This window comes from Pelobates fuscus, chromosome 5 (genome assembly GCF_036172605.1).
Source record: "Pelobates fuscus isolate aPelFus1 chromosome 5, aPelFus1.pri, whole genome shotgun sequence".
Taxonomy (NCBI): domain Eukaryota; kingdom Metazoa; phylum Chordata; class Amphibia; order Anura; family Pelobatidae; genus Pelobates; species Pelobates fuscus.
The window spans coordinates 200,476,393-200,488,927 of NC_086321.1; the positions used below are offsets into that span (position 1 = coordinate 200,476,393).

Here is a 12,535-nt window from a genome sequence, read left to right on the forward strand (position 1 = left end):
CACTTCCTGTGCATATTTTTGTAGATAAGAATCAACAAATACTGATATATTAAATCGACACAGCTAATAATCGGACAACCTGGGGGATTAAGTAGAGACTTTTGTGTCTTCGGTTAAAAATAAAAAATAGGAATTGTTGTTTCACTTTAAAATTATGTAATCCATCTGTGTTACTTTAAACAGAATCTTTAACTCAGAATTAAACATTTTTGTGGGATAATTTTTAAGTGTTTTATAGGTTTTATTTTATCTTCCAAGATATTCAAGGATTCCTGTAAATAATATTCTGCTGACATAACATTTCCCTACCCTTTGTCCACCTCCTTGATAGTTATATAATCTCTTTTCAATAGATTCTTTAAACAAATGTCCTCCTTTTTGGTGGGATTATACGTATATTTGTTTTTATTATTAGATTCCTAGAGAGATTTAAATTCCTCCACCATAAATTCAAAAATGTCCAAATAAGGGCCCCTAATCTGATAAAAAAAGTGGATTTTGGCTTAAAGCATTTATTTGTCGGTTTATTGTTTTCTATTTCACTTAATTTGGGTGAAGAGAGATGCAAAAAAAAAACAACCTTTTTATAGTTATAGATCTAATATGTATTTTTAGATCTATATAGAGAGCAAAATCATTTATTGTTTTATTGAGGGCAAATTTCATGCCTTTTTCCAATAAATTAATTTCATCCTCAGATAGTGGCATCCCATATATATTAAATGTACCTTTATCTGATTCTATTTTAATTAAAACAAATTGTCTTTGTGAATTTCCATCTCATCCACAAGTCTTATTCTTTTCTGTATAAAGAGAGAAGCAGTTGTGGTGTTCCTACGTCTCACCCCTTGTCGGAAGTAATTGGTAATGGACTTTTCTTTTGGTGCTCTGGTTCTGCCCTGGAAATGTTCTTCTCTATCTTGATACTGGGAACTCCTCCTATTAATATCTGGATTGTTCCTTACTACTTGAGCATATGATTTATGTCTCCTTTTGTCCCCATATATTGTAGATATGATTTATCCTTATTAGGTGTATGATTAAATAACCTGATTAGAATGTATTCCTGGATTATTTCTTGAACTATTATAAACCAAATGTTTCCTTTTATTTATTGGGGTTCTAAAAATTTTTAAGAATATACACAAAACATATTTTATAAAGAATCAAGAATAACATGGTTAAATGTTTTTATAAGTGATATCACTGTGTAAATCACCAATCTGCACTTATTTTTAGCTCTCCACTGTATATAAATTTATAGTGAATTGCTAATTTTTACTACATTCTGATGTGCCATGTTAAACAACTTAATCTCATGTAACCTAGAATCAGAGCATGTATAATTAGCAATCATTTTGGAAAGTTAAATTCAAAGGCTAAGGGTGAGTTTCAATTATTTGGGATGTCATGTGATGTACCATTGGCAATCTTGAAAACATATCCACATTAGTATGATCACTATGGCATCTATATTTAATTGAGTAGTTGTAAGCTGCAATCTGAAGTACATAATACTAAAGTTGAGCCACTGTTGTGTTAGAGATACCCTCCTGATGGTATAAAATTGACATTATTGGTTTTTGATCTATGATCAGAGTAAAATGTCTGCCTGGAAAAATAAATGTGGAATTTTTTTACAGTCCAAAATATTGAGAGAGCTTCTCGATCAACCTGAGCATTATGTTTCTCATCCAGAGACATCTAGATGCAAAAGAAACAGGACATTCACAACCATCAGACATAATGGTGAAGCATTGTTATCTTGTACCAAAGTTTTATGATCATAGTGGACAAGGAGCCTTGATTCCAGAAGAAGTTGGTGTTATTGTTGGAATGTCATACCACACAACTCAGTCCAGGCTTACTGTTTTTATAGTATATGAGCCAAATTGTTTTAGGAATCTATGATAATAATTGAGCAAACAAATAAGAATGTAACGGAGATATACTGACAGGAGTTTCACCTTTTCCTTAGACATATGGTGGCCTGTCTTGTCCTCTATAATGTGCACAGTACTATGAACTATCATGTAAAAACAAATTCTTCAGTATGTTTACTTTCAGTCTATATTCCTTAACCCCTTAAGGACAAATGTACACGTTGTGATCAAAACAAAACGTAAACAAAAACTTGAATTTGCGCTATATGTCTGTTCAGGCGTAAGTCGCCTCTTTCCTATTATGCGTACCCACACTTATTATATATAATTTTATTCAGGGGAAACAGGGCTTTCATTTAACATCAAATATTTAGATATGAAACATAATTTAATATGAATAAAATATTTAAAAATGGGAGAAAATAAGAATGTTAAAACATTTTTTAGTTCTACGTGACATTCTAACTGTTAATGTTATAATACTGTTTGCTTTTACTGTAATAAAATACACATATTTGTATTCAGTGATGTCTCATGTGTAAAACAGTACCCCCTATGTACAGGTTTTATGATGTTTTGGAAAGTTACAGGGTCAAATATAGCATGTTACATTTTTCAGTTTTTTCACATTCAAATTCGCCAGATTGGTTACGTTGCAATTGAGACTATATGGTAGCCCAGGAATGAGAATTACCCCAATGATGGCATACCAGTCATTTTTAGTAGCCACTTGGTCACAAACACTGGCCAAAGTTAGCGTTAATATTTGTTTGTGTGTGAAAAATGCAAAAAAATAATTTGAACGACAAGTTTGGCCATTGTTTAAGACTAAGTGGCTACTAAAAAAAACTGGAATACCCCATTTGCAATACCTTGGGTTGTCTACTATTGCAAATGGTATGCCATCATGGTGGTAATTCTCATTCCTGGGCTACCATACGGTCTCAAAGGCAACATAACCAACCTTTCAATGTGAAAAAACTGAAACGCAAGCCTTGTATTTGACTCTGTAACTTTTAAAACACCATAAAACCTGTACATGAGGGGTACTGTTATACTCGGGAGACTTCGCTGAACACAAATATTAGTAAAACGTACCACAACAATTATATCGTGAGTGTTAGTGCCATTTGTGTGTGAAAAATGCAAGAAATGTCACTTTCACTGACGATATCATCATTGTAATACATTTAACTGTTTTGAAACACTAATATTTGTGTTCAGCGAAGTCTATCGAGTAAAACAGTACCCCCCATGTACAGGTTTTATGGTGTCTTGGAAAGTTACAGGGTTAAATATAGTGCTAGCAAATTAAATTCCCTGGACTTTTGGCCTGTGTTGTCAGGCAGGTCCCGCATATTGTAATTAATAAAATGACCTAATTATGTAAAATTATTGCATAAATATATAATTAGAATTATTATATATATACACGTGTGTATATATATATATATATATATATATATTTTTTTTTATTATTTTTATTTATATATAGGTATACATACAGTGATATATACGTATATACTTAGGTATATAGAGATATATATTATTTTGTTCTACATGTATTTTGATATCAATAGAGATATATATTATTTTGTTCTACATGTATTTTGATATCAATATATATATTAATTTTAAAAAACAGTTAGAATGAATTTACACACACATATATATATATTTACTATATATATATATATATATATATATATATATAGATAGTAAAAATAGAGTAAAAATAGAAATCAAGGCACCCCATTTAAGCGTGTTTAGGTGAGTGCAGCCAGCCCCTTGTTTTCCCATATATATTTAGGAGTCAAGCCAGCTCCTTGGTTTTGCACCGACCCCTGTCACAGGTGTCTCATCTCAGGACCCTATTTAAGCCTTGTACTGCAGAGAACTCGAGATGGAAGGATTTCCCCAAGTGAGTAGCTCATTTAGTAGACAGTTGGCAGTGAGAGTAGGACCTGCCAAAGATGGGGTGCATTGACGTTTGTGTCAGGCTTATGCAATGTATGATCATATAGTGTAACTAAACCCCCATTATTTTTTGCCAAGATTAGGTGTTTTTAATAAACTAGTCAAATCGGTCAGCATCAAAGTAGCTGTTTAGTTTATAAGTGAGTGCGCTGGATTTCTATTTTTACTGTACTTATTGGCCCCCAGCAGCACCCCATTTAAGCATGTTTAGGTGAGTGCAGCCAGTCCCTTGTTTTTATATATATATATATATATATATATATATATATATATATATAAACCGAGGGCTTACACGCCTGGTGTAATCCTGTGGTTCCCGGTGCTGGTCTGGCAAGGATCATGTAGACATAGCAGAAATGACCGCACTTCAAGGACTTTATAGAGATTTTCAAATAAAATTTTACTTTTATTCAATCCATTTAAAAAGTCAACGTTTCAGCTCCCACATGGAGCTTTCATCAGGACAAAACATGTTTTGTCCTGATGAAAGCTCCATGTGGGAGCTGAAACGTTGACTTTTTAAATTATTTTTTAATATTTTTTTTAATTATTTATACTTATTATATCATTGTACGTGTATTTTGATATTAATATATATATATATATTATATATATTTTATTTTAAACTGTATCTTTAAAAACATTTTTTTACTATTTTCAGGCAGCACTAGGAGTACCTGTCATTACTGGCACTCCCCCTGCTGGCATTGCAATGGACGGCTATGCCGTCCATGTGATCGCGAGGTCCTTGCAAGGACCTCGCGATCCATGGCCCTGGGGGGCCAAAGAGGTACGAGGGGGACTCCCTGGGCTCCCTGGTAAGTCCCCACACCGCGATCGCCGGCGTGAGATTGCCAGCGAACGGGTAAGTAGATAGGACGGATTGGGCATTCTATGCCGCCCGCTGGCGTTTAGAGACTGGTCCCCAAGGACGGCATAGAACGCCCACCATCCTTAAGGGGTTAAATTTTGATTGATTGATTGATGATCCCAGCCAAGGAGATGTGGACAGCCACAGAGAGGGCAGCATGGGATAAAAGGTAAGTAAACTACCTTTTTGACCTTTGTAGGAAGGTGGTCCACTAGTTGGTGACTAGGACACTATAGCAGTAGGAATACACATTTGTATTCCTAATGCTATTGTGTTCTTTTAAAGTGAAAACATAAGTTGTGTTATTCTCATTCTGCAGTTCTTTGTGTGTTTAAAATGTAAACTGTTCAGCTGTCTCTAGTGTTTAGGCTGTTATTGGCCAAATAACAAAAATATTAAGTCATCCAGGGGTTCTCCATTAGGTTTGTTTGGTGAGAGGTGTCCCTTAATGTGCTCTAAGCCACTGGACCAGTAGATGTTAGGAAATGGTTAGTTGTTTTTTACCTCCTATGCTATTTGCTGTACAATATAATTCAAATAGGTCAATTCATATGTCCAGTTTATTCCTGTGTTGTGCAAACACAGGCAAGGTGTCAATGAGAGGGAACATGGGACTTTAGTCAACCTATTATTCATTCTCAAGCACATATCTGCTTCACTAGCTGATTTCTCACTAACTACTAATAAATAGTTTCACAACTGTCACGCACACTGTCACACACACAGACCTAGACACTACAGGGGCCGTGTCCTGCTGGTCTTAAAGATGCAGTCATCTCAACACTTACTAACATTAGCAATAATGTCCCTTTTTGCTGCTGATGTTACGTTGACATCAAATGTAATATACATTTTCTCTAAACATAAAAATAAGTAGAAGTGTTCAAGTGGAAAAGCTGTGCCAAAGTAGATCTATGATTAATAAGTATATGCTCTGTTGCTTCACTCTTATCTGCAATTTCATATTTGTAAAGAATCCTTAAAGAACAGGGCCAATCCTGTTGACTATAAGCTACACATTTGTACAGAAAAACAAATTCACATTAATATAATAGACCCTGAAGTCTAAGGAGAGCATATTGCATTACAGTTTTCAGCCTGACTTCCAAATTTAAAACACATAATAGATTGTATTTTACCCATGAGTATTAATGAACATCTGCTGGTATTTTCATAAGTTAGTCAACGTTCAACAAGATAAGAAAATTTTGCTGATCCTGACTGCATTTAAATATTTAACCTGACAGAATGAAACATATGTTTGTCTGTTCTATTTTAAAAAAAAAAACCTTGTATATCCCCTTAATCCCAATTCAACAGATGCCTTGTTTCTGACATTTATACTAGTTTATCAACATATGGAAGAAATATATTGCTCTCTAAAAAGCATTAAGTGTCAGTGTTCTTATAAGAGTTTGAAAAGTTACATTTATATATTTTACACTTCTAGATCTAGATCAACCGAGGTACTTTAGAAATTACCTGTCAAGTCCTTCTTTTTATACCTTTTTTTGTTATAAAACATACATATTTCCAGTTGAACCTGGTTGGTGTACATGGTTTTCTCAAAATGCAAGCCAATGAAAAATGTACTTCCATCTAAAATTTAAATAGGGTAATAGACAATGAAATTTCAAAGCGGCACTGACATGGCCTCATCCGTTTTTTTTTTAACCCCTCCCGACTTCACTACAATTGATTGTCCTCCTAGTCAACCCCAAATGCCCATAGGTCCTACAATTCACCTCTATATACCTTAAAATTTCATGTTCTGATCTTGGCTATCTTCTCACATTAGATAGCACTGTGAAATGTAAGACAGACAATTCAATAGGAATTTCAAAGAACGAACAAAGACCGAATTTAAATTCGGCCTTTTTATGTTTTTTTTTTTAGTTACTTACAAGGAGGGAACTACCAGCTTGCAGCTCCCTCCTTGTAATATGTAAAAACCTAATCCCCCCATACCCTTTTCTCACTCAATGGGGGTCAATATGGCCCCCATATTAGTATAAGGAAGATTAAAACTTCCCTAATGCCCCTACTTGCTATGCCATGGGTATGGACATGTCTACTAAACAGTGAGACACCCCCAAATCTAATAATATGCCTCCATAGTGGGGATCAAATTTAAATAATTAATGGGGGACTTCTACCCCTACCCATTCCCCATGAGTATAGGCTATTAAAATAAACTAGGGACCTAGTGTCCCCCGACTGCCCCCACCTATTAGCAGTGGGTGACATTAGTGATGGGTGTGGGCCCCAAGTGACAAAGGGGGGACACCTATTGTCTCCCCCCTGGCCCTCACTTATTAGTGGCAGGTGAGTGCCCTAAGTGACAAGAATGGGGACTTATTGTCTTCCTCTTCTGCCTCTTCTGCCCCCCATTAGCGGTGGATGGTAGCCCTAAGTGACTCCCACTGCCCTACCTATTGGTGATAGTTGGGGGCTAGTTGATAAAATAATCCCCCCCGGAAGTGACAAGGGGTCCCCAAGCTTCTAGTCTCTCCCCACTTAATAAAATAAAAGGCTTCCTACCCCCCTCACACTAACAATAGTGAGGGGGGAGCACAATAAACTAAATTCCTGAAAATGAAAAAAAAATTATACTTACCATTAGATAATTAATTTTTCCTAAAATATTTGTTTTAAGTCCCAGAAAAGGCCAAATAAAAATCCATAAAGACTGTTGAATTAATACAATCAATAATTAATAAGAAAAAAGAGACAAAAGCTAAAGCATTCTTGGAATTCACAAGATACTATCTGGGTGTCATCAGGGGACATAGTGTTCCTCCCATGCACCCACCCATGCCCCGTGAGTAGGGCATTAAAAAAATGGGTGCCTATAGACCCCACCCACCGGCAGCAGCTGGGGGCTCTAAAAATAATAACTGGAACACAGTGTACCCCAGTGACAATCAAGATACAGGATTGTCATTTGGTTTTGTCCTACAAGAGCATATTGCATACTTTGGAACTCCAGTTGTATTCTGACCCACCATGCAGCGGTATTATAAATTTTTCTTTATTTGAAAGACTATAATCCACTCAAAAACTTTGGACTGTGGTTTTTTGATTTTAAAACGTGTATATCTTTTTAATGTTTTTTGTATTTTCTATATTTCTGAAAGGCTTTATTGTAAATTACTCTCCCATGGTGCAGCCTCCTTTTTTCTGATTTTTATTCTTATAAATTAACCTGTTTACACCACCAGGAACTTGATCTGACAACTGGTCCTCTTCCTTTCTGCTTTGGTTAGCTCTGTGGAGCTGAGCTCAAGAGGCAGCAATTGCCCAGAGCACCTGCCTTGTAAAGACTTCTCATTGATTTGCGTTGGGAAGTTTGTGATTGTACAGCCACAGAAGGTCTGGGTGAGATTTGAAGGGGGGCTTATAAAGGCAGCAGATGAGATCTGCAGCTTTTGCAAGAGGTTTTAAGGCTGGTCGCATCACGAGCGAAGGGATATTATACAAGTTCTTTATTAAGTTACATTCATTCTTAGTTGTATTTGAATGTTTCATCTTATGATTCTTTATGATATTATTCTTCTCACTCTTCATCTTCTTTAAGAAGGTTTTAATTGATGCCTGATTGGGTAATGGATCGTATTTACTCTTGACTTTAAATGATGCATTTTGTTTTCTTTAAGAAAGAAAAAATTGTGAGTAGGCGCTTCACTGAAATTATGACAGTTTTGTATATAGTGAAAATATACAAGTGGTGTAACCGGTACCCTAGTGCTTCCCTTATGCACCAGATATTAGTAGTACAATTTTAAGAGACAGTATATACACCTCCCCAATGTGATCACAACACAAATGGATAATATTACCAATATAAAACTAGATTGTAATACAAACAGAGTAGAGATTGATTGGGATATAGACTAAAACAAGAAAAGAATAAATAACAGCATAGTGCGAACTGTATAATAACTGATAAATAATCAATGAATATATGACTCCCACTCACATTATCTAGAGCAGTACCAGGCTCTGTAAATCAGGCTCAAGGGTCCCAAATACTGGCTAGCGATCCAGGTGATTCAGGCAGATGAAACTCCAAGTATAGGTGCAAAATATATGACTCCCACTCACATTATCTAGAGCAGTACCAGGCTCTGTAAATCAGGCTCAAGGGTGCCAAATACTGGCTAGCGATCCAGGTGATTCAAGCAGATGAAACTCCAAGTATAGGTGCAAAATATGTTTATTAAAAAAAAATATTTTATAAAAATTATGCACTACAGGGCACTATGGGGGTGGAACCCAATACAGAAGTAAATAAAATATAACAAAGTTGGAATTCCACTTACCCCTATTTGTATAGTAGCCCAGAGTGTAGAAATACACATACAATCACAAATAACAGGTATTTAGGGGTAATTGGAATTCCAACTTTGTCATATTTTATTTACTTTCATTAGTCCCTAGCTTATCTTATAGCTAGGATAGCCTAATGCCTATCCCAGGCATGCTCAACTCCTTCACTGTGTTAACCTCTACCACTTCAGCTGTAAGGCTATTCCATGTATCCACTACCTTCTCAGTAAAGTAATAGTTCCTGATATTATTTTTAAATGTTTGCCCCTCTAATTTAAGACTTTGTCCTCTTGTTGTGGTGGTAGTTTTTTTTCTTTTAAATATAGTCTCCTCCTTTACTGTTTTGATTCCCTTTATGTATTAAATGTTTCAATCATATCCCCCCTGTCTCGTCTTTCCTCCATGCTATACATGTTAAGATCCTTTAACCTTTTCTTGTACGTTTTATCCTGCAATCCATGAACCAGTTTAGTAGCCCTTCTCTGTACTCTTTCCAAAGTATCAATATCCTCCTGGAGATATGGTCATACAATACTCCAAGTGAGGTCTCACCCACTTCCCTCGTTCTACTGCTAATATCTCTCCCTATACATTATATATCGAGCAATATATAATCAAGTAAATAAGATAACTCTTGATATAGTAAAAGCCCATAAAACTTTTCGATTGCACATTTTTTTGCAATAATTTCAGAGTGCGGTGTTGTATTTATGTTTTTCAACATTTCTTACCCACCCATGTCCTGAAGACCTGTTGGATGTTTATGATGGAAATGCAAATATGCAAATTATGTCAATGTACATATCCAAGCTTTAAGCAATAGGTGGCAATGAATCAAAGGCCATGGTCTGTTGAATATGGCTTTCTTACATTGTCAAATGTAGTGTACTCCTCAGAATTAGATTTTATCAGGTTACATATTTGGTTAGCAAAAATTACAAAATGATACTGCACTCAAAAAATCAATGCTTAAGATGAATGAATATTTAATTAATTGTTGTATATTCAAAACATAATTTATATAATGGTGTATAACGTATCGGAGGATATGAATCATATACCTTGCTGTAGCAAAACACCAAATTCATACACAATTATATACACGAAAGACGACATAGAAGTAAATTAGCATAAACAAAAAAGCCTAATGAGCATACACCAATGTACAGAGCCCATAGTCCTTATACATAGATCCAGATAGTAGTTATAGTCTGTCTTGGCTTGGGTCTACTATTATTTCAGATGCCATGTATTTCTTTTAAAGAAGATACAAGCACCATCGGTGACAACAGAGTGCCAACATATATGGAATTGTGGTTTTACATATTTGTTTAACTTTTAAGATGACTGATATATTAAATGTTTATAAGTTATTTAAATGTAATTGTTTTGGTTCATGTAAGTCTTCTAACTATACTACTCAATGTTTCATAATTGGAATAATTAATATATTTGTTAATCTGTGTCTCATCTCTAAAAATATTTTTTTTTCTCTGAATAGACTAAAAACATAAAAGAAAATAAAGTTTGAACTGAGTATTTCATGTAGCAAAATAAATATTTTATAATTTATCACATATTAATCTATTGCTTATATTAGCTATTAATGTTATAAATTCAATAACATTCTTTGTATGACACAGAACAACTATAATTCCGATGACAAATACAATTTACACTTGTTAAGAGAGTCATGTGCTCTGCTATCTCCTGTCCCTTTTGTATCCACAACTTCTAAAATTACATTGCTGAGGAATCTTGCTGAGTTCCCCTGACACATAGGTAAAAAAAAAAAAAAAAAAAAAAAACACGTGGAAGTGGTGAGTTACAATTACAATATAATAGATGAGATCCCAGCATTAACTTTGTAAGAACTGAGATGTTAATAATATATTCCAAGTTCACCTACTTCACTTCTAACCCTTTTTCTACCTTCTGGTCTGATAAATGGAGGGTAATAGCTAGTGGGTTAGGCTAGCGGGCTAAACAAAAAACGAATGCAACTTGTGGTTTAAAATCAATTATCAAGTCATGTTGATCTATATAATAATCAAAAATATCTATGTATTAATGTTACTATGGAAAATGTAACCTTTATGTTATCTTGGTTTATGTAGACACTGCAATAACAATCATAAATCACAACAATACTGAACTGAATAGGGTCAAGAGCTCTAATAGGGAGAACCCACATACAGTGAATTTTAAGTACACTGCTGATATCGACCAACTTCAGGCAACAGTTAACAACGCAGAACACTGCACGCAAGAACTTGCTTACCACTGTAAAAAATCCCGGATTCTACACAAGCAAAGTAAGTTATATTCTGAATCATTTTTTTTTTTTCATATAATTTACCACACATTATGTATTGATAATCTGCATGTTTACTAAAATCCGGTGTAAAAATAAAATAGTCAATACAATATTGGTGTTTTTTTTTCAAATGTTATTTTTTTTTATATTGGCCTCTGTATATATTATTTTGTTCTTATTGTTAAAATAAACAAGGTACAATATACATTAGGTAATAGAGTGCAAAAGGCAGGAAGCTTTCCTCAAAATACCATGAGCACAGCAACTCATCTTACCGTATTGTATGTAATGTGCTGATTAGACAGTAATGTTAACTGAAAATTTGTCCCGTAGAGCAAAGTAATTAATAGGGAGGAGAATGCTGTTGCACACGCACACCTGCATATTATGTAAGGCAATCAAAGTCATAGTGAAGTAGTGTACCAAAACAAAAGAAAAAGAAAAGAAAAGAATAAATTAACACAATGTATAAAATCAATGGCTTCATTGCTATGCCGATCCCAAAAGATGCTTACAATACATAAAATAAGAATATAATGTACACACACTATGCTAAGAGTGGTATCACTTATTAACTAATGGCAAACAGTGGACTCAAGGGTTTACCTTTTTGTTTGGACAAACATGAACCACAGAGATCAGGTTTTCATGTACATATATTTGTGAGATAAGGAAAGTGCATTTTCTCCATAATCCTGGTTGATTCTGCCCTTGAGATTCAATCCCTAATTTAAGGAGTATCTGCTTTCTTCCAAAAGCATGGTATAATTAAATTTGCAGCTGTTAGTAGGTGTCTAAGCAAATAAGCTTTAAAACCCAGTTTGAAGTGGTTCCCAATTTTACAACAAACTTGGAAAAAATGTATTTGTGACCCAAGAATGGCAGTCAGATCAGATTAAAAATGATATCCCTGCATATTATGATTTTGCAAGTATTCATCCAGTTGATGTTTAAACATCTGTACAGACTACAATAAAAACATATCTTCAGGCAGAGAATTCCACATCCTTTCCTTTGCCTTAGACTAAATCAAATTCCTTCAATTCTAAATGCATAACCTTGTGTCCTATGGATAGTCCTGTTTGTGAATAGTTTACCAGACAATTGGGCCCCTAATATATTTGCATAATGTGGTCATATTACCTCTAAATATTTACA

At 34.6% G+C, this 12,535-nt stretch overlaps 1 protein-coding gene across 1 annotated transcript in view; it reads left to right on the plus strand.

The window, feature by feature from the left end:
• CNTNAP4 (contactin associated protein family member 4) overlaps positions 1 to 12,535 on the plus strand; it is a 440,483-nt gene that overhangs the window by 294,911 nt on the left and 133,037 nt on the right. The window contains exon 13 of the mRNA XM_063454951.1: positions 11,178 to 11,375. Within this exon, the coding sequence (XP_063311021.1) occupies positions 11,178 to 11,375 (198 nt within the window). The remainder of the gene's footprint in view (positions 1 to 11,177; positions 11,376 to 12,535) is intronic.